This window comes from Antennarius striatus, chromosome 4 (assembly GCF_040054535.1).
Source record: "Antennarius striatus isolate MH-2024 chromosome 4, ASM4005453v1, whole genome shotgun sequence".
Classification (NCBI taxonomy): Eukaryota; Metazoa; Chordata; class Actinopteri; order Lophiiformes; family Antennariidae; genus Antennarius; species Antennarius striatus.
In genome coordinates this window covers 15,760,507-15,776,725 of record NC_090779.1, presented here as the reverse complement: position 1 = coordinate 15,776,725, position 16,219 = coordinate 15,760,507, and the positions used below count along the sequence as shown (strand labels likewise).

Below are 16,219 nucleotides of genomic sequence, written 5' to 3'. Positions count from 1 at the left end.
ACAAACATGTTATTTTGTTAACTATGTAGGTTAACCCTGTGTTACTGCCATAATGAGTTTACACAGGTAAAGATCAATATAATACTCATATCGTGACAGATACTGATCCAGATTTTGTTTAATTTGTGGAAAAATACTAAAAAACTAACAAAGAGGCAAAATGTCTTCCAGCTTTTCCACATGTCTAGTTGACATGAATCAACACAGAAATCCACCTTATTAATATACACTTGTTGATGTACTGAGTCACTGTTATAATCCTGGCTTGTTTGTTCAAGCCTTGTAATCTTGAACAAACACCTGTCATTGGCTGTCAGGTGTCATAAAAGACGGTCAAACATACACCTAAGAGACGGAACAGTGAGGATTGTTAGATGTTGTTGATCAGTAAATACACGAGGAAGTAATATTTTCCTTTTTGAATAAGCTGTCGTCATGTCATACTCTTGCAAAAAGATTAAGGAAATGCTTCCTAAGGTAAGAAGAATCATTAGTATTTGTAGTACTATTCCTAAATCAAGCATAAACAACAAATTGTATGCCTGGATTTCTTTGAGTTAAATGTTGTATCATTTTGTTTTGAGACATATCTTCGCAAACATGTGGCCAGTGACATATACATTGCTCTGACTTACTTCAAAAATCTTGAACCTGTGATGGATAAATATGGTAAGAGACAGAATTTCACTTTTGCTCTGTTGCTAAGCTGAATTTCCCTAAAAAATATGGTTCTTTCATTTGTACAGTTTATAATGATGGAACCACAAATTACTTGATGAGTCTAACTGGAACAATTCCTGTCGTGTGTGACGGTAAAAAGTACTTTGCATTTTATACTTTGTGACCTGATCAGACAGCTAAATTGTAACTAGAATCTGATGTTTGATTCTGATCAGTTTTAAATCCAAAATAAAGTTGAACCCTGTAATTGCTCATAAAATCCAAAGCACTTTGTCAATGTATTCTTTTTCCAAGACGAGACCTACGACGTCCCTCTGTGCCTGTGGATTGAGGAAAGCTACCCACACACTGCTCCCATCTGCTATGTGAGACACACTAAAGAGACGGAGGTCCTCACAGGAAAGTTTCTCTCTAGTAATGGTGAAGTCATGCTGCCTTACCTGGCGGAGTGGAAGAGTGTGAGAATCGAAATATTATCTTGTTTTCTTTGAATGTAAAAAGAGACCAATTTATCTTCAGGATTAACAACTGCTGAACTTTAGAGCCTGACAGGCGTGTTATATTAGTGTGACCTCCTTTTCCCCCGTCAGGGTGAATGTGACCTAGTTAGCCTGCTGCAGGTGATGGTGGCCATGTTTGAAGACTTCCCCCCTATATGTATGCAGTCTCACTCCAAGTCTGAACAAGCCTCTTGTAAGTCATTCATGCAGGGTTCCTATGCCAAAATGTTTGATTTGTCTGCTTAGCACTCTTCTCTAAAGAGTAATATGTACTTTTTAACTCAGTTTGGCTGCAGATCAACAGAAGAAAAGACGTCCCGTCGAACAGAGATGAACATTTCTGTCTGCCTTTAGCCAGGGAAGATGGTCAACCATTCCAGTTTGAAAATGAGACCAACTGTTAGCTTTTGATTTGTATGTTCGTTTTTTTACAAACCTGAAAGATAATTAATGCTAATACTGGTGAGATGTATCCTATGTATGTATGTAAATTAATTTAAGCAGAGATAGCTGGCATCCATTCATTATTTTGTTTTATTTCATTTGTTTCATAGCGGCTACAAGATTAATAGTGACAGAAAAATGTGTTGTATGTACAGTGTACACATCACCATTTATGTATTTCACTCATTCCTACGGGCAATCAACCTGAAGCCCATGTTTTTGGAGGTGAGAGGAAGCTGGAGAACCCGGAGTTAAGTAACGTGTGAAAATAACTGAACACACAAAAAAAGTATTGAGTGCTTGATGAAAGATAGGTGCAAAGGGGCATGAAAAGGCAAGACACCAGCTGAAATTTATGTTATAAGAAGCAATCCTGCCTCTTGTCAGTGCAAATTAATATCAGATCACCACTACTGCGCTTGTGTGCCTTTCATGGACAGAAAGGCAGAAGCAGCAGTAGAAGGTGCAGCAGCAGTTTTGAGAGAAAAATAAGGATTAAAAACAACTGGCTTTTAAGTCAGTTGTCAATATTCCCCATAATTGTGATTAGTTGAGTAATTGTGGCTATGCTAATTTAAAGTAGAAATATCAAGCAGCACTAAATGAAGAGATACTGACTCTTCGGTGTAAATGTTTTGCATTCTTGTTTAAATGTTCTTTTTCATGTAAACAATGTTTTGACCTGAATGTCTTTGTATAGCCCTTAATTGCTTTATGGAGAGTCCTGACCTGTGTTTGAGAAAGCAGGTTGTGTTTTTATCTAGAAATCATTTGGACTTAAACCATTTATTCATTCATTTTCCTACCCGCTTCATCTGGGTCACGGGAAGCTGGAGCCTATTCCAGCTGGCATAGGGCGTGAGGTGGGGGAAACTCTGGTGCTCGACGCCAGAGCACCGCAGAGGTACACAGAAGACATACAAACGCACACACTCACTCCTACAGGCAATTTGGAACGGCCAATTAACCTGAAGTGCATGGTTTTGGAGGCGGGAGGAAGCTGGAGAACCCAGAGAGAACCCACAACCAGTAAAGATAAAATGAACATTGTAGAGAAAACACACAAAACCAGGTCCGCCCAGTAATCAAAAGCATTAGATTAAAAGCATTAGTTTTGATCTATGGTTTGAGATATTTTCTGTCCAGAGATATTTTTGGAGATATCTCAGGAACTGGATAAGATAGAAAGATGTCTGACTGCCTTTTTTGATATTGTTAATCAAATGACAGTTTAATTATGATCTTTATAGGGTCTAACATGGGCTACCTGGGACGGCCGGGGCTGGCGACCTCTGGTCGGGTTTTCTCTGTGGGCGGCGGAGCGGGGGGGGGGGGGTGTGTGGCCCACTGGGGATCTCTGCTGTATCTGGTGGGTTGGTGTAGCCCCTACTGTATCTCCGGTCTGCCGGGCTTTCGGGAGACCTGACGGGCATATGGGGTCGCAAGACCCTATACTCGGACTGGGGGGGCTATGGAGGGGGATGGGTCACATGTCGCTCGGTCACTGTGGGGGGCGTTCCTGTCTCCTGGGGCTGGGGGGATGGGCAGGGTGTGGACGTAGCGGATGGGGGTGGGGGGGCCTCCTTGCCCTGTGCCCCTTGGGCCTGCCCTGTGCGCCCTGGCGGTGGCGTCCACTGCCTCCTCCGGATCTCTGGATCTACATGGTTCTTGGTGTCCCAGTGGCTCTTTGGGTGATGGCATCTGGGTGCTCCTGGCTGACGGAGTTGGGGGTACTCAGCTACAATGGCCCTGTTGGGTTCTAGTAGCCTATCTGGGCGTTGGTTTCCATCACACATGCATGTTGGCTCAGGGCTTACCAGCTACTGTCGAGTCCAATTATTGAGAACCACTGGGTCTCGTCAGAATGTGATGAGTCTCTCTTCAGACATCACAATCTTATGCCCTCTATCTTCCTCCTACGCTGGTTTCCTCTGGTGGTCTGTTCTATACTGTCAGGACCTCCACTAATCTGGTGTTTTATAACACTGGTATTAAGGTATCAGTTCTAAGATATGATAAAACAGCCTAAACCTTTTTCACTCCAACAGCACTGCCTGTCTATCCACTACATTGTTTGTGTTTTCTCTCCCTGTCTCCTTTGCTTTCCCCCTTAACTCACAGGGGTGCAGCGTTTACCTCTCTGGCTCACAATAGGAAATTTTAATAAAGACTGACAACTTAGTTCCCAGAGAGGACTGGTGACGGTCACATATACGCAATAAAATACATAAAAGATTTTGCTGCAAGACTAAAATAAGCATTGATCTCAAAAAAGGTTGACTCCTTTTTTACGGGGTTAAACTGTGAGAATACATTCAGACAAGACAAAAAACAAACAAACAAACTATGGTCTTTGTATGTTATTGTAAGAAACATTCTGTGTTCTGTACACGTACTTAATTAAACATTTGGTTTTGTGATACCATATTATGTGCGTGTACTGTACTATCAGCAAATGTCCGTTTTCATACAAACATAAAAACTCCTCATGGAGCAGGACTCGAACCGACTTGTTGTGAGGCCCCAGCGCTGCCCACTGCACCCCCTGGCCAGAATAACAAAGTATCAAAGAATAAGAGAGTATCAAAGAATAGGAGACTTCTGGTATTTAAAATGAGAAAGCAATAAGTTGTCGTTTGTCCATCAAAATAAATGACAAATTGTCTTATGGTTAAAGCTTAATTATCTTAATTCATAATGATGTAAAGAAATAAAAAGATTGCCATTTCGAACGGGTCATAGGTCTAATTTCTCGGTACAGTGTGCTTCTCCAGCCACACCTTAGGCACGTCGGGTGATGACGTCACACGCCGAGCGGAAGTAGTCAGGTGGAGTGACGGAGCTTCCTGCTATAGCTGTTGCTAATTTATCTGTTTACGGCCCCTTGTAGAACTTTTGAGGAGCCGTTTTTTCTCATGTAACTATACTTGAGCAACCCAGTCCTGACGTGTCAAAAATAACGTTGATCGGAGAATTACATATAGATATCGATTTAGTGTCTCACTTTGCGTCGGCCCCGGCGCTGGGGTAACTTTAGCCTACGTTAGCTGAACCTGCTAGCTAGCTTAGCTTTTGTGTGAGCTGCGTTCAAGGCAGCTCTTCACGCTTTCGATTCGTTAATAAGAACGGGTGGAACAAACGCCCCAAAACATGGCAGTTGTTAACGATGGTGCCCTGAAGAAAATGCTGAAGGTGAGCCTACTGACCTACTGTTATTCGTACTCGCTCGCTTGCTGCGGCAAGTTGGCTAACCTTACGCACACCGGAGCAGACAGCATTAGACACAGAACTGACACCGATGGTATGAAACACGTTTGGCCGCCCAAAACGTCCCACTTGTAGGACACATTTATCGGCCAACTAAGAGCTAAAATCTAGTTATTTGTCTTCATGACTTATCGATATCAAGCGCGAACATGTTTACAATCCGCCTTTCCCACTCTTGGAAATGACTGGATGTCAACTCAGCGCCTTTAGACACCTGCTCTCAATCATTATATATACAGTAATCATTAATTATCTCATACAGTAATCATAAATTATGATCTTTTTTTCTGCTCCTACTACACTTAATCCTCGCACTGGCATGACGGAGAGACTTACTAATTGATATTTGCATTGCAGTTGTGTTATTTGCACCCAGCCAACCATGTCTGACTTTATTACATCTACAGTTAATCTACGTGGTTGAAGATCAGTGGACATACGTGGTTTTAACTTGGCATTACAGTACATGCCCTATAATGTGATGATTGCACATTAACATTCCAATGATACATTTCGCAACCCTTTGTTCTGTCACCTTTCTAAACACTACCTGTGTGTGAGCAAGTACAATTAATATTTCTGTATTCTAATATATCTTTTCTCCTGTCTTCCTTTGTTGTCATTGACCAGCAATATAAATACAGAGATCTCACTGTTCGTGAGATAACGACTGTCATCTCCCAGTACAAGGACTTGAAGCCAGTTATGGATATTTATGGTAAAATAAGCAATACTGTATTAAGGGATCTCTAGTTTCAAATTATTTGCTTTAAAATGGTACAATTCAAACTTGCATTATGACATGACAACTTCTTGTGTTTCAGTCTTTAATGATGGCTCCACAAGAGACCTGATGAGCTTGACAGGAACCGTTCCAGTGAGCTACAGAGGTAAAGACTGGTTATCTGTAATCTGTCCGTGCCTGAAAATAAAGTGTATCTTGAGTTTTGTTAGTCCATGGCCTTCATTTGCCAGTTGACCTTGTGTTTTGATGTTGTGCTTCAACTTACATTAAAGAAATGACGCATGTCTTCAAACAGAATATTCTGTGCTCTTAATCATAGTCGTAGTAGTTGTTGTACTGTAGTACTGTTACTACTACTAATTATAATAACTATCATACCATAATAAAAATATGTGTAATATATATTTTGAAATGAATATCATACCATATATTACTATAAATTATATTAATAACATTTTTAAAAATCATTCATTTTCTACCGCTTGCACCGTTTATTGCGGGTCATGGGGGTTGCTGGAGCCTGTCCCAGCTGACTTGCGGGTGAGAGGTGGGGGACACTCTGAGCATGCTGCCAGTGCGCTGCAGAGCCACATGAAAGACAAGCAACCACTCGCGCACACACACACCTACAAACAATTTGAAAGGATTACTGTAATTCTCCGAAGCTGCATGTTTATGAGGTGGGAGGAGGGTGGAGACAACCCACGCAGACACAGGGAGAACAAAGTCCGCACAGACTTGAACCTGGAACAGTCTTGTTGTGAGGCGCTACCCACTGCGCCGCCATAAAATAAAATTTACCAAGTGCTTTATAACAGACATACACACAAATAAACAGTAATGTATGAAACTGTCAGCTTGGCACAAGAAATGAAAGAGGAGTAAAAAGTAACAAATTCACTGTCCTTTCGTAAGATCAGGACAATGGTGGATAGATCTTTATCCACTGAAATGTACTTCCTTTATCTTTATCCACTGAAATGTACTTCCTTGATGAACCGAGTACCATAATTGATATACCGTATTTTATGTGTAAGTCCCCTGTGTTCTTAACTTGCCTTCTGGCAATTGATCTCCTTCAGCAGACTTTCTCTGACGCTCTGGACATTTATCAGTATTTTATATTTCTTTCTGGTGTTGACTGTTGGGAAGATGCTTTGCTCAAAGCAACATTGTGTTTGCTCGCGGGTGAGCTCTGACATACGTAAACTTTGTTGCATCGAAAGCTACCGCAATTTCTTCATCGTGATTCATCATCCTCTGTTCTGTAACTGGATCAGTCATCATGTCGCTAGATTACATGATTAGTAGCCTGATTTTCTCTGACAAGCTCCGCCTGTCCTCCAGCCCTTCCTGTTGAAAAACGTAATTAACGTCTATAGACGTCATTGGCACCCAGTGAGTTAGTTAATAAATCAGTGACTTGTTTGGTGTTTGTGTTTCCTCCAGGCAATATCTACAACATCCCAGTGTGTCTGTGGTTGCTGGACACATATCCATACAACCCTCCCATATGTTTTGTCAAACCTACAAGTGCCATGATGATCAAAACTGGCAAGCACATTGATGCCAATGGCAAGATCTACCTTCCTTATCTACACGAGTGGAAGCATGTAAGTATGAGGATTTCATTGTTTTTGATTATATATATATATATATATATATATATATATATACACACACACACACACACACAGTGGATGCAGTATGTGAAATACAAAGAATTGAGATGAAGCAGGGAGACAGATAAGTGGTGAGAGAGTGCAATGAGAAGCAGTTACACAACAGCAACGAATACGATATTATTAACAAGAATAATGTTAGCAAGGTCATTGGATGTACACCAGGATCCCAGAAACAGCCTGTTGTATAGTCCTGGATAATCTGTGGTAAAATAAAGAACAGATAGGCCAGGGAATAAATCAAGTTACTAACCATTAATGAGACAAGTACATAGAGAAGAGGGAGATGTTTTCTAGCTGTCTTAAGAAATTTTACAGGGACCTAGTGCAGAGAAAACAGTATCTCTTAAAGGTCCCATATTATGCTTTTTTTAAATTCATGTCATTCAGCTGCTAGATGTCCAACTACAGTGTATTTGAAATGTCTTGCCTCAAAGTGATTCGTGGCAACAGTGCACTCCCCCGTGTGCTCACGTTCGTTTGTTTACCACCCGAATGCGCCAGCATTACGGATCGATCGCCATTGTCTACAACTTTTTTAACTTTCAATAACTTCTCCGCTTCATATTTCGCTCTAATTTTCGTGTTTTGCACTCTTGTTTCTCATGATATAACGGTAGATTTTTCGGCGCTTAGCGTGGACCTGCTTCCTCAGTCTTTGCTGGGCAAAGACTCATGGCTCATTGTGTAAACATAATCAGACCGGACGGTGAGATAATCACAGTATTTTCTGAAAATTGTTATGGACAACGAGAGCTTGTGGATAACAAGGGAACTAAGCTAACACAAAATAATGGAACATGGGATTTTACCGGTAAGACTAAGTTTTTCTCTTGTATTTTGTTGCGCGTGTGTGTGTCTGTCTGTGTGTGTCAATACATGCAGCTCTCTGATCATTTAGAAGAGCTAAAGCTGCTTTCATTCACCAAAAAACATAATTATTCTGAATTATTATGTAATGTGTAACTGGTTATGTGTTCGCTGTGATGCTGGGGAGAGCCTCCGTCGGACACAAATACACACACACACACGCACACACCGACTGCTAACTAGTTAGCCAAATGCTAGCTGAATTCACAGCTTGTGAGGAATTTTCAGTGTGTAGCCCTGACCCAGATCGTTACCACACACTGCTACGGTAATTGCTAACCACACACACACGCTCACGCGCGTGCACACGCTCAAACATATGTCTGAAGTGGACCTCTAACTAGTTAGCCAAAATCTAACTGAGTCCAACAGCTTGTCAGTGTGTAACTCTGAGCTAGGACATTACCACACAATGCTACCGTAGCCTGAACGAATTCCCCCTTCGGGGATTGCCACGCCCTTTGGCATGTCAACCAATCAATATCGTCAATCACATAGCGCAGTCTATGACGTAAATTACGTCACGAAAGGGAAATACGTCACAAACGGGGTTTTTAGCAATCCGATCGTTTTGATTCGGTCCGGTCCATGAATTCCTAAAACTACAAATATCTAGTGATGCAGGAAACGTTTGTTTACCAGATTCTAGGAGTTGGTCGGGATAGGGAGGACCACTATGTATATATAGAGACCTCAAAAAGTGTGATTTTCATGAAAGGGCCCCTTTAACATTAGTTCTGTTTGGTTTATGTGAATCTGCATTCTAGGTCAGGTGGAGAGTCTAGAGGTTTATCAGTTTGACTTGAGACTAGGGAATTTCAATAATCAAGTTTTGAAATAAGAAATTCTTGGAATTTTGAATGTATTGTTTTGAGTTTGAATATTTTTGATTTTTTGAATGAGTGAAAGCAGAAAGTCCTAGAAGTAGTTTATGATGAAAGTGAAGGATGTATCCTCATTGACCAGTTTTTTAAGGTTCAAGTTAAGGTCAAGTTCATTCATTTGCATGTCCCAAACTGGGCAATTCTTAACACAGCAGTTAATACAAGACATGCACATTAACATGAACAAAGACAAAAACATAATCACAACGTCCAGAATAAAGCAGTTAAAAAAAAATTATTATTAATAAGTAAATAAATCTGATAATATTATTGATCATACAAATAGAATTAGGTGCAAATTAAAATTTATACTTCTTGTTCTTAGCTCCAAAGGCACGTAACCTCTGGCTAGAAGGCAAGTTTTATATTACAAATTTAGGAGGTGGGAGTCGTCTGCTATAATTAATCTTGATTTCTTGAGTACCTGCTCATCATATACTAGTCAGACAGATCAGAACTCATAGATTCCTCATGGTGGCGCTAGAGGCTAAGGTAATTTCCTCCCTAGTTTTTCTGTATTACTGTGTTTCTAAAATGTTTGTGACACAGCACAGTGCATTCAATTTGTGTAGATTCAATAGCAGAAACTTCCTGATATTCCATTTTTTAAATATCCTTCAGACATGCCTGAAGTTTGATTAATTCACTACACTTAATTTAATTGATAAATACTGTACAGTGTGTTTATCTTCATAAAAAGGAGTGTTTCCTAATAATATTACCAAGAAGGACCAAATGCGAAGGGAACTACTGTATATTGGTCCAAGCTCAGAACCTTAATGTGTGATTACCTGTAACTTTGTTGTGCATCATTAACATGTCCAAACTGAAATTGAACTGATAAATATGACTTAAACCATTTTAATGTGATTCTTTAAATGCAAACTATATACAGTCCAGTAATCACTTTTTTTTAATAGTCTGACAGTCAGTATTATCAAATGCATCACTGAGATCTATCAAGACAAGTATAGAGAAATGTCCCTCATCTTAGACCAAGAGAAGGTCATTTGTAAATTTGAACACTGCAGTCAAAAATGTGACTGGAAATTCTAAAATATGCTCTTGTTAAAGTCACATAAATGAGTAGCAACTGTTTCTCAAAATGTTTAGAGAGAAATGGGAGTAAATAAATAAATAGGGTGGTGACTGCTAGGGGGTCATCCAGTCTGTAGGATTGTCAATGTGACTGGTTACAGGTATTTGATCCACGAAAGGCTTTTCTGATCGGTGTGAATTAGAATTTTGAGTTTGTGGCTTTGGTAAATAAAAATTGCCTTTGGTATGTGTCTTACAGCCAATGTCAGATCTCTATGGTCTGATTCAGGTGATGATAGTGGTGTTTGGAGAGGAGCCTCCTGTATTTTCTCGCCCCACCACACAAGCCCCATACCAAGCCTTTCAAGCAGCTGGACCCCCTAATCGTGAGTGGCATACCTGTAGTTATAAACTATGTCATCCAAGTTCGATAAAAGTCTGTTTTGAAATTACATGGTTCTAATAGTTGAGTGGATACCTCCTAAAATATTGATTATATAAAAAAGTTCTGCTGTCAGATATTGATGTGACTGTTTACTGTGTTTATGTAATAAGTTGACTGTTTGGTTTCTGGCTTTTAGTCCACACACCTTACTATTACATAATAATTGTAAGTGATACAATAATTTCCATGACCAACAGAGCTCTGATACTACTATAATGCATCATAATGGATAGACGTAAATGCATCTTTGAGAATCAAAGAAGCAAAGAATTTTGTATCCTCAGATCTTACTTTTTCACCATCTCTCTGTACGTCAGCTTCCTACATGCCTGGCATGCCTGCAGTTTCATCCTATGGCCCAAATCCCAATCCAGGGTAAGATGCTTGCAAGTCAGTCTATTTGCTTTATTGGTTTCTTCAGCATATGAGTGAATAATGTCTATTATTGAAACATAGTGAAACCTGTTCACTGACATGATTTGCTAAATGATAGAAATTTATCTAGATTTTAAAAAAAATTAAAATGGTATGTAAAGCATGATCTTTTTTGTTATCCTTTAATCGTTTCCAGAGGCTACCCAGGATACCAGTACCCAGGTGGAAACTCTTACCCAGCGACTGCTGGACCTGCACACTACCCAACCCAGACTTCAGTTTCCGCAGTGGGTATGTAATCTTTCATCCGAGATACTTTATTTGTCTATCATGGGAACATTTTAGTGGTTAAAATTAGCGCAGGGTTGAAAGGCGTTTTGCTCCCAGAGCAAAGTAGAGCAAGTGGCAAGATTAACATGTTCATTCAGACTTTTTTGAATTGTTTGCACTTCTCCATGCGTGTCTCTTTTTGATATTAATGTTTCAACACAACGATTCTACTCTCGGCCAATGTTTATCAACCCCTGAAAAACAATACATTTCCATCTTTCCATTATTTAGTACTGAGTTATGAGACTTGACCTTTTGACTCAAATTCACTCACCCTCCATAGTAGTGTCAGTGAAAGGTCATGAGTGTAATTTGAATATGCAGCATCAAAGGCCAAAGGGTGTGCCTTCGTATCTTGTACCTCAGAGATGTTTGGCACTATATATAGAATGGGACAGTATCTCCTCACAATGACAGACCTATGATCTTCTAACACACCTCCCCCCTATATATTTGAATAAGCTCACTTAAAAACTTCACCGCTGTATTTGTGCATGTCTATCAGTCATCCCCCATCTTGTTCTTGTCTTGTCTCTGAGCATCTCCTCAAGGATTAAATTATTAGGAGCAGAAGTTTTCCATGGTAAAGTAATTTCAAATCTAACTGCATGAATCACGAGTCACACTTAACGGTAGATAATGGATCTATAGGTACGTATATTAACATGATTCCCGTATTTTCAGCACTATAAGGCGCACCTAAAAGCCTAAAATTTCCTCATAAACTCGTAGTGCGCCTTATAATCCGGTGCGTCTTATATATGGATTAATAATAGTCCCGGCTCTGACTGAGCTGCTCTCACTCAGACGGTAGAGCAGACTGTAGGAGTACCAGGGATTACGTGGCAAAACATACGGAACTTTCAACAATTCTATTAATAAAGTTTGACTGACTGATTGATCTCAGTATTTCCTAACTATCTGGTGTGGGAAATAACCAACTTTAAACTTAACACTAATATTAGCATCTAAATAGCCAGTTAGCTTACGGAGACATCATTCCCTCGTGGTCATTGTCACAAAACACAATGCGCTACCTTTTCAGGTGCTCGTGCATTGCACTTGTGCTGCCATGGAAGGCAAGTTCTGTCTTGCAGATATTGCATTGCGCATTTCCTTTTTTTGTTTTCTTCAAATGTTTCCATACATTTGAACTTTTCAGAGTTCCTGTATAATGAGAAAAATAAAGCCTGACAAAGCCTGTCTCTTAGATTTCCCTCTCCACTGCAGTTAATACCAGTATCAAGGATATGACAATATTCTGTTCTTTAAACTGTTTTTAGTGCTTTTAAGTACATTATTTTTGGCGGATGGACGCAGAGTGGAGTAAAATGGCGTAAACTGGAATTTTATTTTTCTGTGTTTTTTTTTTTTTTTTTGAAAACCAATGTGTAATCATGAACGACTTAACTCGAAACAACCTGTACCTGAATTTTATTTTACTATATGTTCTTTTTATGTCTTGTAATCGTTTCAGGTAAGTATTATGGAATAACACTTTTGTATTTAGAGTAGTACTGGCATTTAAATGACCTCAAATGGCAATTATAGATTGAAATTTAGTAATTATTGACCTACGAACAAATCATTTTACAAACAACCTCTCAAAACCAATTGTGTCTTTAGGTTGAGGACAACCTATATTGTTACTATAAATAGTAACAATATTCCAGGATAACGTTTCATACCATTTAATTGGAGTGAGTTTTTTTCCCTTTTAATTTTTCCTTTGTTCTGTGGAATTCAACCCATTGTTAGCCTCAGAAAAAAAAATTACAATTCTGTTAAAACACTTCATTTGCATGACCAAACACCTCAAAACATGAAATCATAAAAGCTCAATTATTATGTGGACCACCACTTTTTTTAACAGGACTAGAATTCACTCTTTAGCTCTGCTTCAATGAAGTATGTCTGATAAACTGTGAAACATTAAAAAAAAACTGAGTGTCGGTCAGTCAAACGAGTGACTTGAAACTGGAGAAATGAAGGTCATTCTGCTTGTGTACCGCCAGAGAGTTCTGCAATATACAAGGCTTCCTGGATTCAAGGCTTTCCAGGAAGCCTTGAATTTGCTTTAGAGGCTGATGGATATTCAAGGCTTTCCAGGAAGCCTTGAATTTGCTTTAGAGGCTGATGGATGTATTTCCGTAGTAGAGTTGTTTTCATCTGTTAAGGTTGTGTTGTTATTTCTGTGAGTTCACAGAACTACACGCTAGGGAAGGCGCTCCAAGCCATCAAATATTAGAGTGGTGAATCGGATAGAGTAGTTCATTTGCATACATCTTATTTATTATTTAACATTTATTTTTAACATGTTTGGATTTTTGAACATTGTGTGTGTGCGTGTGTGTGTATTGTCATGGACATAACAGAATAACAGTATAGGTGTCTTAATTAAAAAGTATGAATGTTCAGAATGTTCATTTCTATCCTGGAATTGTCAGTTAACCTATCTTGTTTATACAAAAGTAAATGAAGTCTAGTTAGATATATACTTTATGAATCCTGAAGGAAATTCAGTGTACCATCCGCTCACAAAAAATACAAATAAATACACAGCAGTGACTGACAGTCTAGTCCAACACAGAAACCCAGTACCTCAGAGTTAAGAGCTCGTTTGAGCTGATGTTTCTGTCTCACCACCTCCTCTCAAGGCCCAAGCAAAGATGGAACCATTGGTGAGGACACCATCCGTGCATCCCTGATTTCAGCTGTGAGTGACAAACTGCGCTGGAGGATGAAGGAGGAGATGGACAGAGCTCAGGCAGAGCTAGACGCCCTGAAGCGAACAGAGGAGGACTTGAAGAAAGGACATCAGAAACTGGAGGACATGGTCTCAAGACTGGACCAAGAAGTGGTGAGAAGTTCTTTTCTTTCAGTTCTAAGTCTTATGTTTTTCTGTTATTCCCTGATAATTAAAGTTCATATTGTTATTATGTTTAACCTTCCAATAGGCTGAAGTTGACAGGAATATCGAGTTGCTGAAAAGAAAGGATGAGGAGCTAAGTGAGGCTCTGGAGAAGATGGAGAATCAGTCAGAGAATAATGACATTGATGATGTCATCGTGCCTACAGCTCCCCTGTACAAACAGATCCTTAACCTCTACGCTGAAGAAAATGCAATTGAGGACACAATCTTCTACCTGGGAGAGGCTCTGCGTCGGGGTGTCATAGACCTGGAAGTTTTTCTTAAGGTGACCACATCAACACAACCTGCTTTTAATATATACAATTTCATACATAAAAAAGAAAGTAAATGTACTTGGAGCACTGGCTTTAGGTTACTTTAGCCATTGAAAGTCCCGTGTGGATTTAAACTAGAGTGTAGCTGTTGAATCAGCCATACAAATTGAAACGAGATGAAAAGCCCTCTATGTCGGCAAGCTTAAGAGTGACAGATCTGCACTTTTCAGTCTTCAATGTTTTAATTGTTATTTATTAATCCTCTCTTTAATTACAGCATGTACGCCTTCTATCCAGGAAGCAATTCCAGCTTCGTGCCCTCATGCAGAAAGCACGCAAGACTGCTGGCCTTAGTGATCTCTACTGACCCGACTCAACTACTTGCAAACATTCGTATCTTCTTTTCCCTTACTCAGTTTTCTTTGTCCACTTTTTCTATTTGTGTGTCTTCTTGTAGGTCCAAAATGGTTGTCCTCATTTTACTCTCTAACATCTGCTGCTCTGAGAATCAAATGCAAACAACAGGGAGTCACAAAAATTGACAAACAGATCAAGTGGAATGGCCTTATGCAGAGCAGACAAATTGCAAAAGTAGAACAAAGTTTATATTTTGATCTGACCATGTAGTTCCTTGCGAACATTTTTGCTTTACCAGCCATGATCTGTGTACAAGACTTTACAACACAACTTTTTTGCTTACCAGTTAAAATAAAAAGTCAATCAAGTACTGCTTTTCAAAAACAAGTCTGTTCTCCTTCTGTTGAGCTGCAGGAGTAGCCCAGAGGTTCCTCTGAGTCCCTTTGCTAGACAGCCATTTGACTAGTAAGCACAAATTGCGAGGGGGTGGCGGAGGGGTGCCCGAATGTCTCTGGGTTTCACGATTTAAAGGTTAGGCTTTGATATTAATACCGAAGGCAACCTTTCAGGACTGATGGGTCAGCCTCAGGATTGAATTCTGTACTAGACCTGGATCGTGTTCAGTCTCGTGGAACCAAAGTGATCTCTGAGACACAACGGACATGGTCCATTTGGGTCATTTCTGTCTTGTTTCCCCATTTTGTGTGTGTTTCTGGTGTGAGTGAGGTTGTTTATTTGTATGTCAGCTGCTCAGGTCTATCCAGTCTGACTACATTAAACAGTTGTGTACATTTGGTTGGTATACTCTGCACAGTGTCTCTGTTAAAACATAGGTGAGTGTTGGCATAATTTGTTGTAAGCTATAACATGTTTAATAGGTTTTAGTTTACTCCAGGAAGGTGTCAATAAAGACAGAGTACAAGGGTGCAAAAATAAATAACTATTGTAGTAATAAAAGTTAAATTATATTAAGTTTGCAAACAGGTTTCTTTTAAATTAGCCTTTTACTAAATGCACTTTCAATTGTATGCTCGAATATTTACTGTTATTTTTCTTTGTTTCCAATCCAACCATAGACCACCTGTTGTTTTATATCTTTAGATTTATGTAAATCACCACAAAATAAAGAATTCCGATTTAACGGTTCATTTCTGTGTCATTTCATTCATCAAATATTTAACTACAGAGTTTTCTCTGTTTACACACCGGTTACACAACCCCAAACCATGATGTATTGATCAAAAATTCTTATTTCTAAGACTTTTTGGCTGTTTTTAAGACTGTATTTCATCAGGTTCAATAAATACTTGTTTCATGGACCACATGAATGACACTTAGATTTTCATAAACCCACTTATTATCTTTATCCTGATCCATTTCTGTGAGATTTGCTGACTTTACTTCCCTGCAATCAG

General features: G+C 39.4%; 2 protein-coding genes across 2 annotated transcripts; both read left to right on the top strand.

Annotated features, from left to right (window-relative positions):
- The first annotated feature begins 111 nt into the window (after window positions 1–111).
- zgc:123278 (uncharacterized protein LOC641569 homolog) lies at window positions 112–1,585 on the top strand. Its single transcript, XM_068312151.1, has 6 exons — window positions 112–477; window positions 585–669; window positions 747–806; window positions 976–1,139; window positions 1,272–1,374; window positions 1,467–1,585. Exons 1-6 carry the CDS (start codon window positions 436–438, stop codon window positions 1,583–1,585), a joined length of 573 nt encoding a protein of 190 aa, XP_068168252.1. The 5' UTR covers window positions 112–435.
- A 2,869-nt stretch (window positions 1,586–4,454) lies between these two features.
- tsg101a (tumor susceptibility 101a) lies at window positions 4,455–16,140 on the top strand. Its single transcript, XM_068312027.1, has 10 exons — window positions 4,455–4,817; window positions 5,523–5,610; window positions 5,717–5,782; window positions 7,087–7,250; window positions 10,371–10,497; window positions 10,874–10,931; window positions 11,128–11,222; window positions 13,919–14,121; window positions 14,219–14,458; window positions 14,725–16,140. Exons 1-10 carry the CDS (start codon window positions 4,776–4,778, stop codon window positions 14,812–14,814), a joined length of 1,173 nt encoding a protein of 390 aa, XP_068168128.1. The 5' UTR covers window positions 4,455–4,775; the 3' UTR covers window positions 14,815–16,140.
- The last annotated feature ends 79 nt before the right edge of the window (window positions 16,141–16,219 follow it).